Below are 25,507 nucleotides of genomic sequence, written 5' to 3' on the forward strand. Positions count from 1 at the left end.
AGTAAGACTTGTCTCATATTAGTCTAAATTCTTTAATAAACTCGAATTGGCCAATGATGTAGGCATGAGTGTCCGATTGATGTCTTCGACCAACCAGGAGGGCCAAACCTGTCACATTAAACTAGGTGGTTTCATATATGCATGACATCCCACTTCTAAGTATGTACCGCGTGATGGAATACAGACAAAGCAGTTCCAGTGGTCAATAAAATTTCCGAGTGGACCAAGTCCTTGCATCATATGAATAATAATCCTGACTCCACCAACCATACATAAATTATCCAAATAGGAATGGTAATCTCGGTATAAAATATTAATAATAAGCAAATAATGTGATCCTCTTCGCAATTGATCCTCTTATTGGCCACAGCCGTGATCATACAAGCTGAAAACCAACCTTGAACGTGCCGTGGGTCTGACGTCACGGGACAATCACGACCCTCACTTCCCGATAAACAAGAACAAGGCAGAGCTTAGCGGCTGGTGTATAATATATAAAGGAAGCATATAATTTACCCCTCTTCTCTACCGTCATTTTGCTTGAAAAGTGCTTTTTCGTTGGTCTCCTGCGTGATAAACCTGAATTGGGTGTTGATGTGAGAGCTTAATCTGATTAAGCTTGCTTGACGCATTGAGTGATTGCTTGGTCTCTTCCCCGCCATTATTACTAGCCGAGCGCAAGTATTTCTGCGTCGTGCAATCGACATCAACCAATCAATAGATTGATTGCGATACTTTACTCAAGTTGTTGCTGCAGTCTCATCTTAACCATGGTACGTTCTGTGTTCCACGTTCCACATTGCCAATCGGATATACCCGTTCATAAGCGGATCCTCACCATCATGATATCATATTGGAAAACTCCACTAACCAAGAATATAAACACAGGCCCCCATCAACCTCATCACCCGCCAATCTTCCTCCTCCTCCTCTTCCTGCAGCGGCCTCTCCGGCGGTGCCATCGCAGGTGTCGTCCTCGGCACAATCGCCGGCACGCTGCTGATCGTCTGGCTCATCAAAACATGCTTCCTGCCGGGCGCTCCTGGAAACAGGCACCCGGACACATCGGATATTGTCTACAGCCAGACGCCGGCAAGACGCCGACGTAGAAGAAGTGTTCGGTCGGGTCCAGATTATGTGGATTATATCGAGAAGCCGACGAGGAGCCATAGCCGGCGAGGGAGTGGGGTGAGTGAGGTTATTAGAGTGCAGAGGCCGGAGAGGGTTTATGTCTCTTCTTGATGGGTTGATATTGGCCAAATGGGTTGGTGGGATGGTTGAGCTAGATGATGCTGAGTATGCAGGCAGTACCACTTAAGTTAGGGTTGAGATGAAGAAGGCCCCAGATATTGGCGGCACGTTTTGATAGTTGGTCTATGTTGATGGGATATGTATAATGAAATGAACGAATGTTTAATCTATGCTTTATGTCGGCGGTTATGTCATTGTTAGTCAAATTGCAGGGTGTGCTTGAAGTTGTATAAATTGATGGTTTTTTCAGATGTCGTTATGATGGATCCTATTTTCCACTAGTTTATGCGATTAATAGTACCTCGTGCAGGGTATAGTTCGGAGATCGGCACGATAATAACCTCACAATCGGCACGTGTGTGGCACAAGTAGTGATGAGATTATTATTCCACTTTCAATAGTCATGATTGAGATATACTTACATCCTATCTTTACGTGAAGCTGATCGTATATCCGCAAGACGACCTGATGCGTGCTACGGGCAGAACCCAGGCAATTAGCCTATTAGATAACCCCCGATAAGCCACCGGGCATGGCGGCGTTTGGTTGAGTTTTGGCTGAGACATGTGAGATGATTTGGAGGATTGTTGAATTATTTACTCCGGCACCAGACTCAGTAAACAAGAACTGGTACTGAATTATGCGTCCCATTCACCGTAACCTGGTAGTAAGTACTGATTACGCCGGGCATATAGGAACCGCTTATGGAAGAATAAATTGTTGAGCCTGCAGAATCTCAGAATAGAATAGGGGGAGCATAGCACTAGCCGTATTGAGCAAGTGGATTTGGCGAAACCGTGGGGCTGCCTAGCGTGTCAGCTGGTGGCAGCCAATCAGGAGACGCCGAGGCCGGTTCTCTCAGCATGCTTTTCCTGCTTTGCAGTCTGCGCTGGTATCTCCTGATATATACTCATATTACAGATGAGTATATCCTGCTGTAACATGTTATAATATATATATATATATAATATAAACCAATATACAATGTGGGAAGACAAATGAATGCTAATATGTGCAATTACGAGTCTGTGCGGTGGCGGGTCCGGGTCAGGTACCGGCCAATCACAACAGCAGAGGTAATCAACGCCCCCTGGCGTCGGCTGAAGGCTAACCGTACACAGCCTGGCGTCAGGGCTAGTTCGCCGCGCTGTGCTGCTTCTGCTGTAGTGCTCCAGGTAGACGTTACTAGTTACTTAGTGTATGGCACGCTGGGAGCAGAGGCTGAGGCTGGCCTGGTCTCTGGCCCTGCTGCGAATTAATATTCCCGGCTGCGTTCTGTCCCAGCCGTCTCTTCTCTCCTCTCCTCTCCTCTCCCGTCCTCGCGAGACCCGTTCCTGTCCATCCTATCGACAATCGTCGAGCGTCACTCTTTATACCTCCCAAGTAACTTGTTTACGGTCCTCTCCTTTCCAGCCGCTGTCTGGCTTATTCGGCTCACGGGTGTTCGGTCTCGACACCCCATACTACGCTCTTTACTTCGACTCGTGCGATCACTCTCGCACTGCATTCTCTACTCGACAGCGATTTTGCTGCTGCACACCATGACCCGGTTCTCTCTTCTTGCGGCTCTGCTCGCCGCTGCCGTCTCGACCGTCAACGCCCAAACCTCCACGGAATGCCAGCCCCTGACGCATGACTGCCCGGCAGACCCAGCGCTGGGCACATCGCACACATGGAACTTCAGCTCCAATTCTCTCCTGGACAGCACGTGGAACGTGACCAACGGCGCCGTCGACTATACCGATAGCTCCCTGAAATTGTCGATCCAGAAAAAGATGGACTCGCCCACTTTCAAATCGAACTTCTACATCTTCTTCGGCCGCATGGAATATCACGTCCAGGCCGCCCCCGGCCACGGCGTCATCAGCAGTGTGGTGCTCGAGTCTGACGATCTCGACGAGATCGACTGGGAGTGGGTAGGCTCAGAGAACACTCAGGTGCAATCCAACTACTATGGAAAGGGTATTACCCTCCCACACACCGGCCAGACACACAATATTAGTGGTTCAACAACCGACGCCTTCCACAATTACACCACATGGTGGGATAAGGACAAGCTCGAGTGGTGGTACGATGGCCAGCTGCTCCGTACTCTGACCTATGACAATGCTACCAACAGTAGTGGCACCTGGTACCCGCAAACCCCCATGACGATTCGTGTTGGTATGTGGCCGGGTGGTGACCCTTCGGAACCCAACGGCACAATCATTTGGGCTGGTGGTGAGATCGACTACAACGCTGGTCCGTACAACATGTACGTCTCGCAATTGAGCGCCCAGGACTTTTCTACCGGCAAGGAATACTCCTACAACGGCCACAGCGGAACTTGGCAGAGCATCAACGTTGTTGCGTAAGTTTTCCCTGAACTATGCAACTAGACCTGAAAAAGTACTAACAATGAATAGTGGAAACTCAACTGCCGAAGCCACACTCAACACCGTACATGAAAGTTTAGCCCAAAAGTGGGCCAACCTGTCCTCGGGCTCCAAGATCGCCATCTATGCCTCTGCTGGAGGTGTTGCGGCAATCGGTCTGATGGTTCTGTTGTTCTGCTGCATCAAGCAACGCCGGGTCGGCAAGCGTGAATGGAATGTACAAAACAACAAATTCATGCAAGAACGCACCGAGATGATGAACATGCAGGCCGAGTGGAGACAAAAGGGATATGTTGAAATGAAGTAATTCATATAACACAAAAGCCTTCCCGAGTAAATTTTTGAATGGTTATGACTATTTTATTCTTCTTGGTCTATTGTTTTGGGAGCTTTGGTGTTATTTTGAATTTCTCCTTCATGTCAATATATTCCCTGTCTCACTTCCTTGTGATACTCCGTGATACCTCTCACCGCAGTCTTTCTCTGTGTATCTTTTCTGTTGTTAGCTTTTCTTGGTTTGGTCGGACCTCCGATTCACCACCGGTGTTATAAGGGTATTATAACATGAGTGGGAATATACACGCTCATCGTTTTGGATATATACTCAATTTCTGTCCATATATTTCCCAATCTTGTTTATATCTTTAATAGTCATATGTCAATTAATATCAGGACTGCGCGCGCCGGCGGGTCTGAGCCGGTGGTCTGTTTCGACTTTTTAAATTTTCTACATCTATCAACACTTTTGGTTGATTCCCTGAAACATTTGAATTTTTGGGCACCAAAATCCCCCTTCCACCGGTAAACATTGTCTAGGCTTTTCACATAATACTCAGGTGTAAATTATTGAGCAATGCCATACCAACAGAATTCACACGCAGTCCTTAAAATATTAAGGCCCTCGAACATTACTCAATTGATTGTAAAAAAAGAGCCTGGGATGGAGGTGGGGCACTCGGCTGGTGACCTTCCGAACTGTACCACAAACCTCATGTATTTTTTCAACCACCCGAATACGCCACCGATAAAGACAACTAACGCACGTAATAACTAGCACGCTAGCGTGAATGGGCTTCAACCTGGGATCATGCCGAATAGGCGAAGCCGTGGTCGGGCAGCAGTGGCATGCCTTTCCTGCCGCCAAAAAAAGGTACAGAACTTTGGATCATCTTTAGAGAATTAAGCGGCGGGCTGATTTATTTGAACCGAATAGTTAAAGTGCGACTCTATCAAACCAAAATGTGGTAATTGCTTCGCAAAAGGCGTCGAATGTCAACAAGGCACTGTTTTGCACAAACCAAGGTGAAGATCAGTATCTACAATTCCCTCCAACATTACTGACATATTAGCAATAAAGGCCGACAAATAGTCGAATTGCACAACTGGAGCTAGAAAATAAAGCCCTTCGTCAACGCTACACCCAGCTCCTGGATGAAGTATCTGTAAAAGGTAGGGAAGAATCGGAGTCGCTCCGTGAAGGACCGTCGTTCCAGACTCCAGGTACAGTCAACACACCGCGCCACCAATATACGAATGATATACCGCACCCAGAAGCTCCAATCGAGAGAAATAGAAGCAGCGTATCCTTATATCATGGAGCGACTAGTACTGCCTACGATGAAACTGCCAAGTCTTCGCCACAAGATACCGAAAATATCGAATCGATTGCCGATCTAGACCGTTCTCGACATCTCCTATTTACTCAGACGGCCAAACAAAGTAAGCCAAGTTATACATAGATGCAGAAGACTTCACCACTAATGTAGTCGCTTTAGGACAATTGGAGCCATTTGATCTTGCTGCTGGTCGACTCGACTTTGACGACGTTGATCCTGAAATTGGAAAAGAATTACTATTAATGTATTGGAGCCGGCAGCTTTATACGGCACAAATTATCTACCGACCGGCATTCATGCGGGATATGGCCTGCGGAGGACCCTATTTTTCCAAACTGCTACTAAATGCCATTTTTTTCGTCGTCTCAAAACATAATCCCCGCCCAGAGCTACGTTCTGACCCCGAGGATATTACAACTGCTGGATGGAAATTTCGCCAACGTTTTACTGAGCTGCTGAGATACAGTTTTGATAGAAGTGAAATTACTACCTTGCAGGCATTGCTGATAGTGTCAAACGCACTATTCTCGAGATGTGACGAACGGAGTACTTCATGGTTATATGCTGGCAATGCTTTCAATATGATTATTGATCTTGGGCTGCACGTATTGCCGTCGATGAACAGCATATCAGCAGAGGAACTCGAAATCCGAAAACGAATTCTGTGGGGTGCATACTGTAAGCAAAAGGAAATACTCGTCCTTTCACCAGAAATTGGCTAATGGGTATCAGCAATCGACAAAGTTCAGTGCCTCTATCAGGGTCGACCCCCGATCCTCCGCAGGGTCAACTTCAATGTTCCCCTCAGATTCTTAGACGAATATGATGAACTTGAACAGTTCCAAGGCCTTACTTATACGGCAACCACAGAAACCCCAGCCGTACCATCTATGAATGTCACATTACTGACTAAGCTTTGCGAGGTGTCTATCATCATCGAGCGCATTCTGAGCGAGATCTATCCCGGACCAGGATTGGAAGCGAAGCAGATCCAGAACGTGAATATCTTTGCGGATATCAAATCGAATTTGAAAAAATGGCGGGCGAGTCTTCCTCCCGAGATGGACTATCTTTTACATCCCAGGAGTGACTCAGTCATACTACCACAATCTCTCTGCCTTTTGTATGTTCGTCTCAGTGACTTTTCAGCTCATGCTAATAAATTAGGGCTTTGTACAATGTTCTCATAATTCTCTCACAACGACCTCTCATTACTGAAAATAATGGCCGTCAAAGATCATTGACTGCTCATGAGTCAGTAAATTCCTGTACCACTGCTGCGAACCAAATAGTTCAGATTTTGCAGGACTATTGTGAGCGTTTTTCCATCGACAGCGCCCCATATATGCTCTCGTATGCGACATACATCAGTGCAACCGTACATGCTCGAATCGTGGCATTGAAAGGGAAAACCTCCAATGCATTTCAATCTCTCCTTGTCTGCCGCACTATACTGCAAGGCCATAAACGTCTATATAAAGCTGCCGAGGTGGCCATGGATAATCTCGACAAGTTTATGAGTCATCTAGGGTTTAACATAACGGACGACAACTCTGTGACCTGGAGTGGTGATTTGTCACACCAGGCTGCTGGCTATGGTCCTGGAGAAGATGTCATTGCACTGCCTGAATGGCTGGATCCTGTTAATCCACCTCTCGACTTAATGAACTCGGACTTGTTGGATCTAGACCTAGAAGCAGTTACACAGGGATTTTCGGTCGATGGGGAATTCAATTTTCTCATGCATCCGTTTAGAGCTTGAAAGAAGTCAATAAGCCCAGCACCTTTTTTCAAGGTCTCCTTCATTTTTCATTTTCTTAATTCCTGGTTTCTGTGATGCTCTTCAGAAATATCACCCAATTAAGGTTTGTACTACATATTTGCAGCGAATCGGAAAATCAATAACCGGCGAAAGTGGGCCGGATGGGATGCATGCGGTCATACGACGATTTTCTGATGTGCAGCCAACTCGGTACCTTTCGGCCCGATGGGTTGAGCAATATAAAAAATATGAAATTCAAATACATCTACTCTAAATTTTCTCTTCCACGAAATCAACATACAGAGGGAATGCTCTCAACCCTTTCATGTATACGCGCCCTGGGAAATAACCAATCATGCCGTGTGATCCGTCCAAGGAATCCTGCAAGGCTTGCCCTTGTTCTCAGGGTGAACCTCAAACCATCAACATTGAAGATTGCATGCGCGACCTAGAATATTTCCGCACTCGTACGCGGGATCTAGAAAACAGACTGGGGATCAACCGGGAGTGTTCTAGCAAACCAAAACCGCCAACGCCCAAACGGCCACTTCGATCATCCAAATGGTTCAACTGTCAAGACGATCCTGGCATGACAGCCCTCTATATGGAGCGGTATTTCAACTATGGAATCACCCGAGAGGAGCTGATGTCCGGGATGCCGATTATTGGAATTGCGCAGTCAGGCTCCGACATTGCTCCGTGTAATCGTCATCATATTGAACTCGCCAAGCGGGTACGCGAAGGGATTCGCACTGCTGGTGGCATTGCAATTGAGTTTCCTACACATCCGATTCAAGAAACGTCGCGGCGACCAACCGCGACTTTGGATCGGAATTTGGCGTATCTTGGTCTGGTCGAAGTGATGACTGGTTACTTTCTGGATGGTATCGTACTTTTGACGGGGTGCGATAAAACGACTCCTGCTTTTTTGATGGCAGCTGCTTCCGTGGTATGTCCATGGTTCTTATTTCTTCTTATATTTCAACTCGTACTTACTCTAACGATGCTCAGAATATCCCAGCAATTTGCATGAACGTAGGCCCGATGCTGAACGGCTATTCCGAAGCAAGCCTATGTGGGTCAGGTTCAGTGATTTGGAAAAGCAGAGAACTTTATGCAGCCGGGGAGATTGACGAGAAAGAATTCATGGATTACGTTTCTCATGGGTAAGCCAAACAACACCTATCCGTCGAGCAGTAATGAACGCATTGTAACTTTCAAATATCTAGAACCCCATCTGTTGGCCACTGTAATACAATGGGAACAGCATCAACCATGAATGCACTTGCAGAAGCCCTCGGCATGGCGCTTCCAGGATCAGCAGCCATCCCGGCTCCGTATCGACAACGGGGCCAATGTGCTTACGAGACAGGTAAACAAATCGTCGAAATGGTCGAGTCAGACCGAAAGCCAAGTGACTTGATGACACGCGAAGCATTCGAGAATGCGATTGTGGTGAATGCTGCTATTGGTGGCAGCACGAATGCTCCGATTCACATAAACGCGATCGCGAAGCATATGGGCATTGAGATATCGATGGACGATTGGGATGAGATCGGCGCTCAGATCCCATTACTTCTGAACATGCAACCAGCGGGGGAGTTCCTTGGAGAGGACTATTACCGCGCTGGAGGTCTTCCAGCCATTATGGCAGAGTTGTTTGATGCCGGGAAATTACATCCTAATAGCATGACTTGCAATGGGTGTACCATATATGAAAATACAAATGGCAAGCATTCGTGGAATCGAAGTGTTATCCGTCCATTCCAAGAGCCGTTATTAAAGGAAGCCGGCTTCATTCATCTCAAAGGCACACTATTCGACTCTGCGATAATGAAAATCTGTGCGGTGTCTCCTCAATTTCGCCAGCGATACCTATCCGACCCTAATGATCCAGACGCATTCGAGGGATCAGTTGCCGTATTCGACGGACCAGAAGATTATCATCGCCGTATAGAGTCGATGGCTGAAATTGATGACCGCACAATTTTGGTTATGCGAGGCGTGGGACCGTTGGGATACCCTGGAGCAGCTGAAGTCGTGAACATGCACCCGCCAGGGCGACTGCTTAAGCAGGGTATTGATGCGCTGTTTTGCATCGGTGATGGGCGGCAGTCTGGGACTTCGGCGTGTCCTTCCATTCTCAATGCAACTCCAGAGGCTGCTGCAGGTGGGAATCTGGCTATTTTGCAGGACGGAGACAGACTTCGAATTGACTTGCCAAAACGACGGGTGGATATTCTAATCAACGATGATGAGATCAAGAGGCGGAGACAGGAGTTAGAGAGCAACGGGGGATATCCATTGTATCCTAGCAGTACACCGTGGCAGGAAATATTCCGTCAGGAGACTGAGCAGTTGGGTGATGGGATGGTCCTAAGGAAAGCGATCAAATATCAACGCTTAGCGCAACAAGATGGGCCACGACATAATCATTGAATAAAGGTTTCGGACCGGAAGTTGGTTGTTGCTCCTGCTTTTTGTTCTTTTTCTTTTCTATTTTCTAAGGAATGAATGAAAATAAGAGACTTGATGTTCAGCGAGAAGCTCATCTTAACCGAGTTATTTTAAATTATCTACAAGTGTAATTCATCTCAATTAATCAGACAATCGAACAATCTCTATATCGTAAAACAGAAGACTCGGATTTTCCTACTCATGAATAAGCTGAGCGACTCAGGAGTGCCTCAACTCTGCTGGTACGTAGGGCATACTTGAATTCCGAAGCCCTCGTACATCATTCCAATGTGGAAATTCACGGAAATACCAATTAATGTGTCGGATTTCAGAACCAACTCTGGCTCCGATGAGTCGACGATAAGAGTATGACTGGGTAAGCCATTTAACTAAGTTAGTTAGCAGACCAGAATAATTAATTATTAATCCAACAGACTAACATCCTAGGCTGCGACAGGCCATACGATTACTTACTGTTTTCTTACTAGTCATATTTGGAAGGCTGTAGCCTGGACCGGATTTCGGGCGATGCATGAACCCTGCCAACACCGAAGACCGTATTGATCCTCGGATTTAAGCTGAAAAATAAATAGGATTGGCGAAGTTTTCAGCTGGTCATATTTGTTAAATAAAGGCAAGGTGTTGTCCATATTACAGAAACAATTCTTGGGAAGATTCAAATTTTCAAGTGTATTGTTTGAGTCCACTTGTTTCAAATGTTGTGTGTTTCGTGATTATCTCGAGCCATACTAGTATTACGTACGCCTTTTGATATCATCCCCGCCGTAATCTTACACCTCCTATGAGGCTCAAGCATAGCTTCATTCTCAGCTTTTATCGAGAAAAAGAGACACCAGAAATCAATTCCTGTCAACATGGCAGACGAAAAACGACCCGATAATACCTCTATCGCATCTACCCTGAACGGTGACGCAGCAGATGCAATAGAAAAACACCCGGCCGCGCCTACTCACGCTGTTGAGTCTTCCAGCTACCCGCCATCAGTAAACAGAGCACAAGAAACAACTGAACCTGCAGATTTCATGTCAAACAAAGAAGATGCTGAAGACGCTACTGCCATCACGGTCACACGTACCCAATCAGAGCCACAGTATATCTCTGGATTCAGGCTATATGCTCTGCTGGGATCGCTGACGCTGGTGTTCTTCTTGGTTATGATTGACATGTCGATTGTTGCTACTGTATGTTTTCACTTGAGCATAAACCCTGGATATGGAAAAATAGGAGCTAACGAATGCAGGCCATTCCGAGTATTACGAGTAGATTTCACTCGCTTGAAGATGTGGGTTGGTATGGAAGTTCATACCAACTAGCTTGGTAAGCTCATTCCCATAAATATCTATCAATTGACTCTGATCCTAACATAAATCATAGCGCCTCCTTACAACCGCTAGCCGGAAAGCTATACTCCAACTTTCGCTCCAAGGCAAGCGAAACGCCCAATACCATTTCCCTGAGTATGAATGAAGCTAACGAGACTACAGTGGACATTCCTGGTCTTCTTTGGCATCTTCGAGCTCGGCTCACTTCTCTGCGGTGTTGCTACTTCGTCCAAGATGCTTATTATCGCCAGAGCCATAGCTGGTATTGGTGGTTCGGGGCTTATCAATGGTGGTCTGACGATCATTTCCGCCTCCATCCCACTACACAAACGACCCAAGTACTTTGGTATCCTGATGGGTTTGTCCCAGATGGGCATTGTATGTGGCCCGCTTCTAGGCGGTGCATTTACCACCTATGTTAGCTGGCGATGGTGTACGTATCCCCATATCTTCTCCTAATCCCAGCTAATCCATCTCCAGGCTTTTACATTAACCTCCCCGTCGGCGCCGTCGCCGCAGTCTTCCTTTTATTCATCCAGCCGCCCGAAACCGTCAAACCACGCACCCTACCTGTTCTCGAAATCATCCGCACAAAGCTTGACCTGATTGGCTTCGCACTATTCGCCCCTGCCTCAATCCAATTCTTCCTCGCCCTCGACTACGGTGGCAACCAGTACGCCTGGAACAGCTCCGTGGTGATCGGACTTTTCTGTGGCTCCGGAGCGACGCTGATCGTGTTTTTGGTCTGGGAGTACTTCGAGGGCGACAACGCGATGCTGCCGTTCTCAATGATCAAGCTCAGACCCGTCTGGACCTCATGTTTGGTGATGCTGTTCTACTTCGGCTGCGTACAAGTCTCATCCTACTACATCCCAATTTACTTCCAAACCGTTAGGCAGAAGTCGGCTTTGTTGAGTGGTGTTTATACCCTTCCGAACATTATTGCGCAGCTCTTTACTGCTGTTACATCCGGTGTCATCAGTATGCCCCCCCCCCCCCTCTGCATCTCTGTCTCATCTCCATATCTAACTTCTTCTAGTCGGCCGCGTCGGGTACTATCTCCCCTTCATCGTCGCCAGTTGCATGTTGTGGGCCGTGTCCGGCGGTCTCATGTCGACCTTCTCCCTGACCACTTCAACTGGACGCTGGATCGGCTACCAGATCCTGATGGGCTTCGCTCGCGGTCTGGGCATGCAAGTACCGATGATCGCCGTTCAAAACGCTCTTCCTCCAAACATGGTGCCCGTTTCCATGGCCCTGATATCCTTCTGCCAAACCTTTGGCGGTGCAGTCTGGCTGACCTTCGGCGAAACCATTCTATCAACGACACTGCGCCAGAATCTACAAAAATACGCCCCCGACGTGGATGCTGCGGCGGTGATTGATGCCGGTGCGTCGGGCGTTGATCAGGCGGTGCACGGAAATGCGGCGATGTTGATGGAGGTCTTGGTCGCGTATTCGAAGAGCATTAATGCGATTTTCTACCTGGTGGCTGGCACGTCGTGTGCGATGATGGTTGTGTCGTGTTTCATGGGCTGGAAGGATATTCGGAAGAAGGATAAGAAGAAAGAGGAGCAGGTTGCGGACAAAGACCCTGAGGTAGGCTTGGAAAAGGATGGAGAGACGAAGGGCAGTAAAAGTGAGGCTTGATTGCCTTCGTGTCTTAGAAATTACTACTGCATTTACTAGTTATAGCATTGCTCGGTTGATCTCCACTTCAAAGGGCTGACGGCGTTGTGTTGTTTCATTCCTAGATGGGCGTCTAGATAGAATATTTAATAATAGATACTAACTTAACAGCATTTTAAATCAGTAATAGTTACAATACATGTAAATTTAGATATATGCAGGAAACAAAATCGCCAGTGTGGAGTTATATCTCTCGCCAAACTTCCCAAATCGGCATGTCTTTCCATCGCCGAAGGTGCATAAGTACAGCCACAGTAGTATTACATTCCAACATTTGAAATAATGAGGAGACAGAAAGTTATTACAACCTTTCCTATTCTCAATATCATCTCCCTCACATTGATATTACTGATAAACCCCGCAACCTTGTAACCAATGAGTCATTAATCGATACTACCCCTATATTTCTAATCCCAAGCCATCCTGAACCGTTTACTCCTCGAATGTGAACCCCCTTCCTGAGTGAATATCCCACAATCCAAACATATCGTCAGACCAAAACTCGGGCTCAAAAGTCGGAACTATTGGCGCGTTCTGCATTGCATTCGGAATCTGCATCGGCTGTGCAGTCACCATTGCTTCACCTGTTGCGGTGTGATTTTGTTGCTCGTGCCGTCGTCCCGGTTCTTGGTCTTCGAATGTTGCCAGCGCACCTGCCTGGTGCATCGATATAGGTTCTTGAGTAGCAGCAGTGCCAGTCGCTTGATCAATACAGTGATATATCGACTGAGCCCAATTGCTCATCAACCCAAGCATTCGCGTTGATCTCATATAAACATTTTCTTGAGTAGCCGATTTCCATCCAGACACGTTCACCAGGTACTCAATATTCCTAGAAAATTGACCGAGAGTACTAGGGAGGTCAACCACGCGTTTCACATAGCCGACATCCCATCCAGGATCACCCAACGAAACTAGTCGCGCGAGTAGGAATACGGCCGAGCTCATCTGCTTCCAAATGAAAAAGGAGAGGCCGAGATATTCAGTTGGTTTGTATTGTAGTAGAATATCCAGGAAGGACCTTATGGCTCGGAGACATCCGAAAAGGCCGTCTATTGTTTGAGACCCGATCTCTCTGGCGAGAGGTACAAACTCAAGACGTAACAGCACGAGCTCATGAATAGCCATTTCAGCACTATATAGCGAGAGTTGTAAAAGTTCTAAAGACAGTCAGAAAAAAAGGGGGGAGGTCAAGAATGATATGTGTATGAACGATAAAATACTCACGGTTTGTGGCGATATAGGAGGGTATCTGTTCCTTCATATACTCCAACTGATGTTTTAGAGAGAATACGTGAGATCCGATAGACCGCGTAGATTCTTCGTGGTCGGAATCACGGATCTGGGTGAAAATTTCAACACTCTTGCTTTTTATATGCTGTATTTTTATCCAGTTCACCAGAAACTCGTCATCCGGGGCTTCTTTTGACTCCTCGAGGATCTTCAAACACTGATCAAGGTATGGAGACCATGACATTCCATCGTTCCTTTGATGGTTTGATGCAAAGCTGAAAACCTTTAGCTTGTTTCGCTGAGATCGACGGAAGAGTGGAACAAGTACCTTGCCGTAAGTAAGAAGCAAGCCAAGATAGTGCGTCGGTGTTCCATGGTTCTTGTGTTGGGAATCTTGAACTTATAGTGAATATTTGGCGGTGGACAACCAGGAATTTTGGTAAAGTCTTTTGTTGGTGCTTTGTGAAGTTCAAGATCGTTTGCAACCGCAATAATAAGATGGGAGAATACTGCGAGGAGGGGTCCTAAATGAACCTGAGCATGCCCCCTAACTCGGTAAGCTTGTGAGACCTTGACTCAAGAAAGAATAAAATTAACATACCAAGCGACAACGCAGAGTAAGCCTAATAATAGATCAATACTCCGCTCCCCTTTCATGATGATTTCTTGTGAAGTCACCTCCCGCACCACCCGGGCTAGAGCCATTTGCTGTGGTAGAAGGGTTGAAGAAATAGACATAATGGAAAGCCATAGAAAGGGGTACTCTTGGCGTAGTTCAAGAGACGTCTTTCCCTCCCGAAGCCAGAAGAATGGAAAAAACTTGAGATACTGGGTACGGAACATATGGACATAATGCTCTGAGTCTTCGGCAGAGACGTCGGCATCGGGGGGAATAGCATATGGGAATGGAGCTAGTGATTCTGAGACTGGCGTCAAGGGGCTGATACTATTCGTCAACGAGCTGATGGTATGAGCAGCGACCGTTTTGTTCGTGCTGGTTGGTGTTTCTCTATGAGATGCTTCTGCCGTTTCACTTTGTCTGTTTCCATTCAAACCCCACTCAGGGGATGCATCGGCAGACGTATTTCCAAAATAGTCATTATTTCGATTCCCAGATTTCAACAAGGAAACCAGGCCATCTAGTTTCTGCTCCAATCGAGCAGTCTGTGAATTGCTGCCTCTTTGCCGTTTCTTTCTCACAGTCGGTGAAGGCGTGCATTGCTTTTTCAAACGAGAACATCTATTCGAACAAATCAGTTTTGGAAAACCTTGGTTGGCTTCGTCTTAGTGATGGATCTCCACCTTTCACAGCTACTGCCTTCGTCACGCAGAATGCATTTGCATTTCGCCCGAGCACAGTTGATGCAAGCCCGGCCGTACGGCGCGGGTTTTCCTGCACTGTGCTCCATGCTGCAAAAATCGGGTAAGTATCAGCTAGTCGGTAACCCGAACTTCAACACCACCAACTTGCATGAAATCCGATGGGGGTACGTTATTATTGTGTACAAGAAAGCAAAATCCGGGCTCGTCCATTGCCGGAAATCACTAAATGTGGATCGGAGTTCGGCACGGCCGGGACTCCGAAAGCCGCCACTACATTTTACTACTGTAACACAAGAAAATCTGCACCTAACAATCTGACAAGTGAGTCACCAATGTCAGACTGCAAAACTTGTCCTGAGTCTTGACTTGCCCAAAATAATGACGATGATCTGCTGTCTACTTCATTGGATGCCTGTTTCCACGAGTGTTTCAACTTTCACTCCGCCTTTGTCTGGCTTAGAATATAGTATTCGGCTCCACACAAGCTCTAGCTTTTCTGATAAACTAATTAAACATTTTTTTCACCCTGTTGATCACAAGCGCTCCTTTAGAAATATTTAAAGTCCTTTGTTTATTCCGGGCTGGGTTTTTGACCACGGCTGCTGGGTTTTTCTGACTGGGTTTTCAATCTAACATTGAATTGCTGATTGGGTGGCAATATTGAAGGCTAGATGCACTAGACATCTATATTGAAGCCTTCTCGGTGTTTAGTGTATTAAAGGGGGATTTCACACATTAAAGGGAGGAGAAACTGTTATTCTCGGGCAACCCGCAAGTCAATTCAATGCGGGAGGGTAGATGAGAAGAAAAAGGAAAAGGGTTTATTCGCGGAATGGCTCCAAGATTGCCTCTTTTTGCGATGTATATGAATTCGATGTTTCTGTTCTCCGCCTCCGATTTGCGACACATTCGCCAATACAAGCTTAACAACGTCTTCAACAGTCGTTCCTCCCACACAAGCACTACCCAGCACAGTGTCCTCTGCAACAAGACAGTCAGCTTCTGCCACGCTTTCGAACCCAAAGTCCGTCAAGAAGATAATACGCAACAAGCAAAATGTAATAGCTGATAGAGTTTTTTTTTTTTGAAATCCACCGTAATCTGACGCTGCGGGGCATTTAGACCTCCACGATATTCCATCCAGTTAAGTCAGTTAAACGGGCTGGGGAAGTGGGGATACAGGGTCTTGCGGGGGGATGGTTTGGATTCGAAATAGCTACGATTCTAAATCATTGGCTAGCCATATAGTTACATATGTAAGATGGGTCTCTATCTGCGAGCCATAGGTAAGATCCTTTCTAGTGTCTATCAAAGGATATCTATACACTTCTTATAACAATTATGCCACGTGAACTCATTTGTAAGTTTGTAGTATCATTTAAGCCTCAATTACAAAGATTGTAACTAGAATCCCTAAACTTCTCTCAAGTGTCAGCGGTCATTGCGCTTTGTTAGCTCACCTCATAGGCATCACATAATGTTGCCATTGCCTATATAGATTAACCAGTTGACCGGAGGAGACTTGACATTTATTCTCTTAATCTTCTGTCATAAAATAAGGGCTGTCAAAATTAGATTTTAAACAACACTCAAATCATAGCTGTCCGCCATGCACAATAATCACTAAACCATCATACTCATACTCATAAAAACATTAATCTACTTAGATCAACTCCCTGAAGAACTCCTTAGCTTTCTTTCCCTGCTCCGTCTCAACTTTATCGCCTAGCATCAAATTAAACATAGGCGCAACATGAGCCTCTCCCTGTCCAACGACGTATTCCACTTTATCCTCTCCAAGCCCAGCCTTCAACTTCGCTTGGAAATCATCGATGAATGGGTACAATAACTCATAGTTACCAGCGGTAACCAGGACCTTTTTCACAGGGACACTGTGCCACCAGTCGAGCGGCGCCAACCGGGCATCGGTATAGTTATCCCTTGCCCGTCCAGCCAAGTAGCCTCCAGCCCAAGACTTCGCGCAGAGAGGGTGAATCAAATCGCCTAGTGGCTCTGTATCCTGCGGTGGGAAGACAGTTTCGAGCGAGGTCCAAGGCGAAAATAACGTCGCACCGCCAATCTCCTCTCCATTAGCAAGCTTGAGCGCCTCAATTTCAGGATGCGGGTGTGCAAGGTGGCTCAACACTCCGAGAACGAGGTTTCCACCGGCAGAGTCGCCGCCGAAGTAAACATTGTCGGCTTTGCGGTTTGTGTTTTTGAGAATGTAGCGCAGTGCGCTTACTGACTGGCGCAGTTGCGTCGGGTATGTCCCTGCTGGGATCAGGGTGTATGCGACTACGAAAATCGCAATATCCTTGCCTGCAGCTTGCATCTCGCTGAGGAACTTTCCAAAAAAGGCAAAATAGCCTCTATTTGCAGGGCAGGCGAAACCACCTCCTGATAATCCTCTATCAGTTTCTGTAACACTAGATATGAATTTAATGAATAGGCATGGACTGACCGTGGATCCAGATTAAAACATTCTTCGCTTCCTTATTCCCCAACCAGTGTCCCTTCGCGCCTCCTCCGAGGTCAACGGTATGATCCTTAAGCCCTTTCTTCCAAATGTAGATCTTATACTCAGCAGTCGTCGATGGTGATACCGATCTGTATTGACTTCAATCAACCTCTAGCCACAACACTTAATACTGGCTGAAACATACTGTATCTGCAACGGCGAAAACCGGGATACAACTCTCCTGAGAATTGAATAACCGACATGAAGAAGCAGTGTCCGTGCAACGGTTTGCTGCGGATTCAGCTTCTGCTTCCTCGCTCGGAACGGACCGGTGAGAAGAGCGAGGAAGCCGACGATGGGTAGTGAGAGGAGGGCGATGGGAAGGTCTAGGATTTCCCCAATGGACATACGCGACCTTTTCGTGTATTTTATGGGTAGTGACGCCTTGCCATTCTGTTTCTCTTCCAATGCTTGTGCTTTGTAGAACTCCTCGATGTCCTTTGGGGTTATTGACATTTTCCAGCTCTATTCTACAGTATTATCAACTAAGTTTCGTTTTAGCTCAGTCGAGGTAGTCAGATCTTGCTTTATCTTGCCAGTTGCGCTAGATAGTGTTAACGAAGGTTTGGCATAGGAAATCATACACTTACAGTCCACGGTCAAGTAATTAGCTCCACAATCAAAGACGTAAGGTCTCGGGCCAAGTGAAAAGGAGCTTATATATCCAAATAAACCACAAAGCTTTGATCCCTCGAAGAAATTGACAATGAATAAATAGTGCCACGATCTAACCCTTGCATGGAATAAGTGATAATTGCGGCGTTTACTAATTGTCAATATGAGGCACGTGCCGAGCTTGCCACACCCTTTTCTTTATTTCTTTTAACACAACTGTAGCTGCGCATTGGGTTGTTAATCTAGCTCCAATTAATATGTACGAGTATCGTTCGTTGGGGACATGTGGATCTGGGGTGTGGTTGCGATGTGCCTCGGCTGACGGGCTAAGCTGGAGACTGGGGTGGATCAGCAATACTATTTAATCACAAGTGCCATCATCCTCGGTGGGGAACTGATACGCGTTTTGACTGTTTTTCCTTTTTAGGAAGGGGATTTTATCATTCTAGTTCGTAAGCTGCGGGGATTGCATCGCCGACGCCCGACGCCCGATGTTGTTTAATAGTCTTGATTACAGACTATGAAGAACTAAGTGTTGAAAATTAAAATATGGAAGACACTGTCATGAACTAAAAGATATCGTAAAATTTACATAACGTTAAAGTCTAAGAGATAATTCATAAACCATCGGTATATAGTTACCAAATGTGTACAAATAGTGATCCTGCCCTTCTAACTTATAATTCCAGCGCTGATCAAATCAACTCCAAGCCCTCGTCAATCCGGCCAAACATGGCCTGCCAGATGTCGACATAGTAACTACTTCTTGGCTTCCAGGGATATTGATCGGCCGCCTTGGGCATCAGCCGCTGCGCAACATCAAGGTACGTCGAGCTCAAATCCATCAATCTCTTCGGCGTCAAGGCAGACGGATCTGCGACACGAGGAACAGCAGCGACGGCATTGCGTCGGTCTAGATATTTCAATAGACGAACGGTGAGAAGAGCGGTGGCATCGGCACCTAGTGTCCACGAGGCATTTGTATATCCTAGAATGACAGTAGCGTTGGGGACATCTTGGATCATGGAGCCATTCCACATAAACTTGTCGCCAATGTCGACCTTCTCTCCGTCAACTTTGAGCTCTGCGCCACCGGCGATGCTGATCCGGAGACCTGTGGCCGTGACAAGGATGTCGGCTTCAATGACTTCTCCATTTTCAAGTTCAACGGCATTTTCAGTGACGTTCTTGATGATACCGGTTTTAACGGTTGCTTTACCTCCCCGAAGAGCGTCGTAAAAATCGCCATCGGGAGCGATACAGACACGCTGATCCCAGGGGTTATATTTCGGGTTGAAATGAGGATCAACAGGCAACACGCCTTTCAATAGCCGGCGGGAATGCATCCTCAAAATTGCCTTCGCTTGTCGTGGGTACTTGCGGCAGAGTAGGTAGGTTAGACGTTGCAGGAAAATGAAAGCCAGGCGAGAAATCTTGTGCTGAAGGAAGCTTGGAATCAAGAAACTCCACCATCGGCGGGTCGAGTTGGGTAGGGAGTAAATATATGTAGGGCTGCGCTGGATCATGGTCACGCTCGCGGCGGTTGGGGCCATATTGGGGACGAGTGTCACTGCAGTGGCACCACTACCAATAATGACAACCTTCTTGTTGGTATAATCGAGTTTCTCGGGCCAAAACTGAGGGTGGATGAGAGTGCCCTTGAAATTATCAAGACCTGGAATGTTCGCTTTCAAGGGGTTGTTGTAGTCGTAGTATCCGGTACCGACGATAAGAAACCGAGCATGGATATATCGCGTGTGCCCATCAGCCTCCACCGCGAGCGTCCATCCCTTCTTCTCCGACGACCATTCTGAGCGCAGCACCTTGTGGTGAAATCGAATGTTGCGACGGATATCGGCCTTCTTTACGGACTGGTCGAGATACTCCTTGATTTCGCTGCCAGGCACAATAGGGTGATCCTTCTGCCATGTGTTCCATTCGAAGCCGAAGGTGTAGAAATCCGAGTCGGAGCGGATTCCGGGGTATTTGAAGAGATCCCAAGTTCCGCCAATATCGCCGCGAGCTTCCAATATCTTGTAGCTGTAGTCGGGAAGCTTTGTTTGGACTCGGTACGCAGCGTTGATGCCCGAGATGCCGGCGCCGATGATGACGACGTCGATGTTCTCTGCGCCTCCGTTGGCAAAGCCATTTGCATGGCCATTGGCGTGTCCGTTCATTGCGTCTGTAGAATGTCACCTGGTGCGGCCCTCGATACTCCTGGTAACAGCGAAGAACAAAGAAGCGAGTGGGGTATCTATCCTATCGGCCTTGCAAAATAAGGGAGTCTGTATCAAATATAAGCACCGGTAAAGGACGAAACTCGGCTAGAACATGAGCGGCACCGACACCATCATATTGCATCTCTGGAAGACAAGGATTGAGACTTTGCGATTGCTTGTTTCGCCGAGGAACATGTGAAGTACGAGAAGCAAAGTGACTTTTTAATGTGGCGTATTCTGGAGAAGCTGGCAGAAATGCCGATCCTCAATTGGGTGCCGACCGTCTGATTGGTTCCCTTTCCCCATAGAGATTTGGTTGTCTCCACAATTACCCAATGAGGAAGTCGTGCCTCGGCACTCGTCTCCAGCATTCCTAGTCTTGTAGAACCTGACTGGCTGGGTATTTTCAATATTGATGCCAGGGGACCAACCAATAGTCTTTATGACCTGCTGATATCATCGTGCAGATGATACATCCTCCTTGAATATTCACACGGTGCCAAAGCACTTAGACTGAGATCTCTCAATAATAATAATAATAATAATAACAATAATAATAACAATATTTACAGATCATGCGACTTACTTCTGCCTAGCCTCCAGTCTAACCTCGTGTCTGAAATGGTTGCCTTCGGGTCTCGATCGAAGCCCGAGATCTGGGGTCTGATGCATAGGCTAGTCTTGTGAATATCCCCGCATAGGAATTGCCTAGGCGTTACCCTGCCCTGCCTGCCACTGTTGTTCCCAAACGGGCAATATTTGGTTTTGGTTTGTCTCAGCTCATCAGAGGAGCCCCACCATTAGCCGCGTAAGTGTCTCGTCTTCCGCTTGGAACATATCAATCGAGTTTTGAAACTGCTGTGAAGGGTTAGCCGGCAACTCGGTCTCACTGGTTACTCCAGGGTCGATATTGGATTGAGAGTCCATGAAGCAATCGCCTGCTAGTTCAAAAAAGTCGGTTAGGTCGTTGTAGACATTGCTGTCCAAGGCATCCCCGTTGACTAGGGACGAGTGCATCGAAGTATTGTAGTCTGTATGGTTTATACCAGTGGAGACGGTTGGTGTGATTGGTGTAGATGTGTCAGCAATGGAAGGCTGGTCTGGTGTTCTGTTGCCAGAGGTCGCAACATATAATGCTTCCCTATTTGGAGGGTGAGATCGACGCCTGATGTTAATATGTTTAAGATTTTTGATGACTTTCTGAAGTCGTCGCGAGTACTTCCCACGCGTTGGTGACCGCTTCAATGTGTCCAGAGCTTTGTAAAATTCGCTGCGGCATAACTGTGTAAACCGACTTGGCGCATGAGAAACTGCCAAAAAAAGAGTCGCCAGCGCCGAGAACAGGAAGCGGTTGAAAGGCTCCGGGCGATGTGAGTAGATAGCTGATGTGCGGCTGAACTTTTCCAATGTTTGAATCGTATCCCTGGCTCTGTCGACAGCAATCCTTGCGCCATCTAAATTACTGTGAATTGATTGACTGTTGAGTAAGTTCTGTTTGTGCACCAGAATCCCAAGCTGATTTGCGCGCATGTGGAACAGAACTTGTGAAACTGCAAGCCAGTTATTCCTCGTCGATACACCCCGCTCATCAATTTTGTTGTTTAATCTAAACTCGCGTGGAATTGAATCTTGCCACTGCTTTATTTGGAAGTCGAGATACGTGCAATTCTCAGCTGCCACAGCTCTCGTAGTACTCCCCCAACCTACCACCAAGTCCCAAATACTGCTTCCAACGCGGCAGTATGAAATCATACAAGTCAAGTATGGATTATAGCCCACCTTCACTACTGTTAGCCGTGGGGTTGATAAATAGAATAAACACTGTACCAATTGTACATACCGGCTCTGGAAGACTCGAATCCATATCCGAATCTCGAATGGCAAAGGGCAAGCCTGTTTCAAATGAAAACTCCTTATCAAAGACGTATAAACACCAGAACAAATTTATAGCCCAAGAACGCTCTAAATCACCTGGAAAGACGCCCCCGGTTCTAAGCCAGGTGTCCCAGCGGTGCAATCCAAGTTGCATTGCGCCTCTTGCCGCGAGACCGATTGTCCTCCATGCCAGGACATCATCATCTCGCAAAGAGTGATACAGCGCCTAAAAATTATAAGTAATGGCAGGACCTAGCGAATCAAAATACTTACTACTAAAGTGAGGATGATCAACTCTTTCATATCGACTTCAGGTACTTGAGTTCGCGTTGACGCAAATGTATCTTCCACATTCGCCGCAAGCGCATCGCCCAGGTCACTTCGACCGTGTGATTCAGAAATCAATGCAATAGCGAGCACAATTTTCAAAATTTCTGCATCCCGAGCCGAAAACCACCAATCCTCATCACCATTTTGCGGGGTGCTGAGAGTATCAACTGACACCGTCTTCCGTTGATGGTAATAGTCGGCGATATATCGTCTTATGCTTTTAAGATCCACTATGGGATACATCATTCCAACCGCATCTTCATAAACATCAACCAGTCTTAAGGCGTCTACATCGGTGAGAGCAAGGAGCGGGTTGCTTGGTATAGCTCTGAGATGCTTTTGTCCTTGGGGGTGTGGACTGGCTGTGCCAGATGCAAATGCGTCTTCTGAGTTTTCAGTCTCATCTTCCTGTGCATCAGGCTGGACGGCGTGGAGGCCGAATTCGCCACTTGTAGGGCCAATGTAGCTTGGCGATACTGGACGGCCACGGCTAGCCCAACGGCCATCTGTATGATTGCTAACAGCTGCGCCAGGAGGGGTTGAAGTTGGCCACTGGGATTTTGTCTGTAGCGCTCGAATCTGATCAGACATAAAATTCATCTGCCTCTGCATGTCTGACATGCGAGTTTCCATATTTTCGAGTCGCATGAAGGGGCTGCGGGATTACGTATGTTAGATGACTTGAGAAATCCCTCTTGCAGTTGTATATCAAGTGAGATAAAATACCTTTCTAGGGTCGAGGTTGGTACATCTCCTCCCGCTGGCGGCCGACTCTGCAGTGCATATATGCACTGCATGCCATTTGCAGCACACCTAGTACATACATCTCCTCCACTACATTTCAGTTTTCGACGTTTGCACTCATTACTAAGCCAATGTCAGCATCTTGGTCTGCGTTTTTGATCCCATCAAAACGACTGGTGGAATTTACCATGCTACTTGTGTATATTTTCCGCGTTTCCGACGTTCGTTGTCTGGGCTTTCGCCCCCTTCTCTCTTCCTGTGGTTGCTGTTCTCTGGTACTCGCAAAGACGGACTGTCCATTTTCTTCATTCAGCCATCAGTCCGTATTTACAGTCGCAGTAATATTTCAGATGGCTGATGATTATATGCAGTAGAGAAAACCACTTGCGCAGCAACATCGGAATTGAGGACGAATTCCGGTGGAGCTTTACCAATAGGGTATAGCGTAAGAATGTACTGATAAGAGCGTCATTTGTCTCCACGTGGGCTTTTTTTTATGTATATTCATACTATAGAGAGGAATTCCGTTCATATAATATGAGAGTATGTTCAGTAACTAATATTTCGCAGCCAAGCGAAAAGCTAAATACAGCGTGTTGACCATAACGCTTGAACAGCATCCACACATGAAAAAGCCTTTGACAGTCGCAACTAACCAGAACCAGCAAGAATCCGGCAGGTATAATCGTAGTAATCTAAAATGTAAGTAGAATAGAAACAAAATCTAACCGCTGAATAGCTTGGCAATATAACAGCGCTTTGGGTATCAGGTCTCGTCGTAACGGGGTATCAATAACGAAAGGGTAGGTGTATCCAGAAAAGTATGCATTGCACGCCTCATTCATAGGCTTTAAACGGCTTGCCAGTCCATAGCGTCAACAATAAAGTCCCAGCCAGTCTCAGTGTTCCAAGGTCTCGGATCTGCCGCGTCGCTACTTGTTTCGATCGCCATTGGGGTGGCCGAGACGTGCCCTTGGGCAAGCGCATATGCCTCTTCCAAGCCCACGAAAATGGCCGTAAGTATATTTTCAAGATCATAGCTCTCAAGAGGCAGTGTATCCTTGTCCTTTTCTGAAGATGCCAGCAATTCCTGCTGTCGCTCATCCTCCGTCGAGTCTGCTGTCTTCCACTGATTGCGCAGTTGTTTCGCTCTTCTCAGCTGCCCCAATACCTCCCCGCTTCCAAGAATAGGATGCAGCGGACACGATTCCTTCTCGAGCGCTTCAAGGACGTTCGCGTGGTATCTATGGCTGCCATTCCGCGGAACATGCGATTTTTGAAAGCGGTTGTTGACAGAGACGCCGAAGACAGCGAGTAAATGAACAATCGCGCGCTCTAGAAGCGCGTAGTATTCGTGGAAATCGATCTTGAACATGATCTCAGCATATGCGACATCATCGGGTGGGACACCGTCCCGCGATGTAGCGAAGCTGTAAGCTTCGGATAGAAAAGGAAGTTTCCATTTCAAGCGAGAGACGATTTTCATGAAGCGCGCAAGCTCCTGTGGCGGCGAGGGCTCTCCGGCAGGATCAGCAGTGGTGGAGGATGGGACAGCCCATCGCGACTCGGAGAGGGTCTTGGGCATGGCGGTGTTGGCTGGTGAAGCTGGAGAAACAACATGAAAGCCGTGACCAGGCTGCGGCGTCATCGAGCCGCTCCACACAGCCAACCAATCAATTAACTGCAACACTTCGTGTTAATAAATATGGCCAAATTGTACTAGAAATAATTGTCTACAAGTTAAATTCTGAGATCTAACTTTATAAACATATTAATGTAGACTCTAAATAATATTATATATAATTACCTGGAATTGATTAATATTATTAAAGATACTTTCTCTAGTATATTATCCTATCTAAATTAAAATACTCTTTAAATCAACAATATATATATATATAGCATATGAAATATTGTAATACCCACCGATCACAGTGCAGATGTGCATAGCCAAATTAGAGTAATTAATGAAACACACCATTCTAACATCAGCCTCTCGAAACGACATCTGGAGACTACGTGCAATTCAAATTGATTAAGGCAGCAGTGAAAGTCGACGTCTGAAAGCTGCGACATGGAAGAGCGCAGCTGTATCAGATTAATGAACTACTTTTATTCCTCTTGGCTCGCTCAAGCGCCTGATTACAACTACCTCAT

At 46.7% G+C, this 25,507-nt stretch overlaps 9 protein-coding genes across 9 annotated transcripts; 5 read left to right on the forward strand and 4 right to left on the reverse strand.

The window, feature by feature from the left end:
- Window positions 1-770: 770 nt before the first annotated feature.
- BGW36DRAFT_355006 (uncharacterized protein) lies at window positions 771-1,242 on the forward strand (the record flags this gene model as incomplete). The annotated part of the gene is made up of 2 exons (XM_046213592.1): window positions 771-773; window positions 889-1,242. The coding sequence occupies 2 exons, from the start codon at window positions 771-773 to the stop codon at window positions 1,240-1,242; spliced, it is 357 nt and encodes a 118-aa protein (XP_046076609.1).
- Window positions 1,243-2,792: 1,550 nt separating this feature from the next.
- On the forward strand, window positions 2,793-3,933 carry BGW36DRAFT_355007 (putative cell wall glucanase; the record flags this gene model as incomplete). The annotated part of the gene is made up of 2 exons (XM_046213593.1): window positions 2,793-3,601; window positions 3,657-3,933. The coding sequence occupies 2 exons, from the start codon at window positions 2,793-2,795 to the stop codon at window positions 3,931-3,933; spliced, it is 1,086 nt and encodes a 361-aa protein (XP_046076610.1).
- Window positions 3,934-4,625: 692 nt separating this feature from the next.
- BGW36DRAFT_88887 (fungal-specific transcription factor domain-containing protein) lies at window positions 4,626-7,085 on the forward strand. Its single transcript, XM_046222673.1, has 6 exons — window positions 4,626-4,776; window positions 4,840-4,928; window positions 4,984-5,345; window positions 5,402-5,920; window positions 5,975-6,365; window positions 6,410-7,085. The coding sequence occupies exons 1-6, from the start codon at window positions 4,714-4,716 to the stop codon at window positions 7,002-7,004; spliced, it is 2,019 nt and encodes a 672-aa protein (XP_046076611.1). The 5' UTR covers window positions 4,626-4,713; the 3' UTR covers window positions 7,005-7,085.
- A 274-nt stretch (window positions 7,086-7,359) lies between these two features.
- BGW36DRAFT_393884 (dihydroxy-acid dehydratase) lies at window positions 7,360-9,443 on the forward strand (the record flags this gene model as incomplete). The annotated part of the gene is made up of 3 exons (XM_046217856.1): window positions 7,360-7,953; window positions 8,016-8,170; window positions 8,234-9,443. The coding sequence occupies 3 exons, from the start codon at window positions 7,360-7,362 to the stop codon at window positions 9,441-9,443; spliced, it is 1,959 nt and encodes a 652-aa protein (XP_046076612.1).
- A 637-nt stretch (window positions 9,444-10,080) lies between these two features.
- BGW36DRAFT_88927 (major facilitator superfamily domain-containing protein) lies at window positions 10,081-12,606 on the forward strand. Its single transcript, XM_046222674.1, has 6 exons — window positions 10,081-10,663; window positions 10,723-10,799; window positions 10,857-10,908; window positions 10,967-11,237; window positions 11,285-11,785; window positions 11,844-12,606. Exons 1-6 carry the CDS (start codon window positions 10,337-10,339, stop codon window positions 12,452-12,454), a joined length of 1,839 nt encoding a protein of 612 aa, XP_046076613.1. The 5' UTR covers window positions 10,081-10,336; the 3' UTR covers window positions 12,455-12,606.
- A 1-nt stretch (window position 12,607) lies between these two features.
- On the reverse strand, window positions 12,608-15,218 carry BGW36DRAFT_88931 (uncharacterized protein). Its single transcript, XM_046222675.1, has 5 exons — window positions 15,029-15,218; window positions 14,328-14,966; window positions 14,055-14,273; window positions 13,721-14,001; window positions 12,608-13,653 (listed from the first exon to the last, which is right to left on the reverse strand). The coding sequence occupies exons 1-5, from the start codon at window positions 15,133-15,135 to the stop codon at window positions 12,926-12,928; spliced, it is 1,974 nt and encodes a 657-aa protein (XP_046076614.1). The 5' UTR covers window positions 15,136-15,218; the 3' UTR covers window positions 12,608-12,925.
- A 1,494-nt stretch (window positions 15,219-16,712) lies between these two features.
- BGW36DRAFT_288109 (putative flavin-binding monooxygenase) lies at window positions 16,713-20,359 on the reverse strand (the record flags this gene model as incomplete). The annotated part of the gene is made up of 4 exons (XM_046210552.1): window positions 16,713-17,446; window positions 17,511-17,656; window positions 17,713-17,922; window positions 18,888-20,359. The coding sequence occupies 4 exons, from the start codon at window positions 20,357-20,359 to the stop codon at window positions 16,713-16,715; spliced, it is 2,562 nt and encodes an 853-aa protein (XP_046076615.1).
- A 563-nt stretch (window positions 20,360-20,922) lies between these two features.
- Window positions 20,923-23,726, reverse strand: BGW36DRAFT_312794 (putative fungal-specific transcription factor). The gene is made up of 5 exons (XM_046212510.1): window positions 23,538-23,726; window positions 23,333-23,473; window positions 22,550-23,261; window positions 22,242-22,502; window positions 20,923-22,180 (listed from the first exon to the last, which is right to left on the reverse strand). Exons 1-5 carry the CDS (start codon window positions 23,657-23,659, stop codon window positions 21,185-21,187), a joined length of 2,232 nt encoding a protein of 743 aa, XP_046076616.1. The 5' UTR covers window positions 23,660-23,726; the 3' UTR covers window positions 20,923-21,184.
- Window positions 23,727-23,820: 94 nt separating this feature from the next.
- BGW36DRAFT_369600 (uncharacterized protein) lies at window positions 23,821-24,968 on the reverse strand. The gene has a single exon (XM_046215159.1). The coding sequence runs from the start codon at window positions 24,933-24,935 to the stop codon at window positions 24,201-24,203; it is 735 nt and encodes a 244-aa protein (XP_046076617.1). The 5' UTR covers window positions 24,936-24,968; the 3' UTR covers window positions 23,821-24,200.
- Window positions 24,969-25,507: the final 539 nt, after the last annotated feature.

The sequence above is a fragment of the Talaromyces proteolyticus genome, assembly GCF_021365285.1.
Source record: "Talaromyces proteolyticus strain PMI_201 chromosome Unknown BGW36scaffold_2, whole genome shotgun sequence".
Classification (NCBI taxonomy): Eukaryota; Fungi; Ascomycota; class Eurotiomycetes; order Eurotiales; family Trichocomaceae; genus Talaromyces; species Talaromyces proteolyticus.

Excerpts from the sequence above, each read along its gene's own strand:
- BGW36DRAFT_88887 (XM_046222673.1), top strand. The coding sequence starts at position 4,714 with ATGCCGAATAGGCGAAGCCGTGGTCGGGCAGCAGTGGCATGCCTTTCC. Across the intron at positions 5,346-5,401 it reads TACTCAGACGGCCAAACAAA|GACAATTGGAGCCATTTGAT; the intron begins GTAAGCCAAGTT and ends TAGTCGCTTTAG. Across the intron at positions 5,921-5,974 it reads AATTCTGTGGGGTGCATACT|CAATCGACAAAGTTCAGTGC; the intron begins GTAAGCAAAAGG and ends AATGGGTATCAG.
- BGW36DRAFT_88927 (XM_046222674.1), top strand. The coding sequence starts at position 10,337 with ATGGCAGACGAAAAACGACCCGATAATACCTCTATCGCATCTACCCTG. Across the intron at positions 10,664-10,722 it reads ACATGTCGATTGTTGCTACT|GCCATTCCGAGTATTACGAG; the intron begins GTATGTTTTCAC and ends TAACGAATGCAG. Across the intron at positions 10,909-10,966 it reads ACTCCAACTTTCGCTCCAAG|TGGACATTCCTGGTCTTCTT; the intron begins GCAAGCGAAACG and ends ACGAGACTACAG.
- BGW36DRAFT_88931 (XM_046222675.1), bottom strand. The coding sequence starts at position 15,135 with ATGGAGCACAGTGCAGGAAAACCCGCGCCGTACGGCCGGGCTTGCATC. Across the intron at positions 14,002-14,054 it reads TGCTTCTTACTTACGGCAAG|CTTTGCATCAAACCATCAAA; the intron begins GTACTTGTTCCA and ends AAAGGTTTTCAG. Across the intron at positions 13,654-13,720 it reads CTCCTATATCGCCACAAACC|AACTTTTACAACTCTCGCTA; the intron begins GTGAGTATTTTA and ends GACTGTCTTTAG.
- BGW36DRAFT_312794 (XM_046212510.1), bottom strand. The coding sequence starts at position 23,659 with ATGAAGAAAATGGACAGTCCGTCTTTGCGAGTACCAGAGAACAGCAAC. Across the intron at positions 23,262-23,332 it reads CCAACCTCGACCCTAGAAAG|CCCCTTCATGCGACTCGAAA; the intron begins GTATTTTATCTC and ends GTAATCCCGCAG. Across the intron at positions 22,181-22,241 it reads ATTCGAGTCTTCCAGAGCCG|GTGGGCTATAATCCATACTT; the intron begins GTATGTACAATT and ends ACAGTAGTGAAG.
- BGW36DRAFT_369600 (XM_046215159.1), bottom strand. The coding sequence starts at position 24,935 with ATGCCCAAGACCCTCTCCGAGTCGCGATGGGCTGTCCCATCCTCCACC.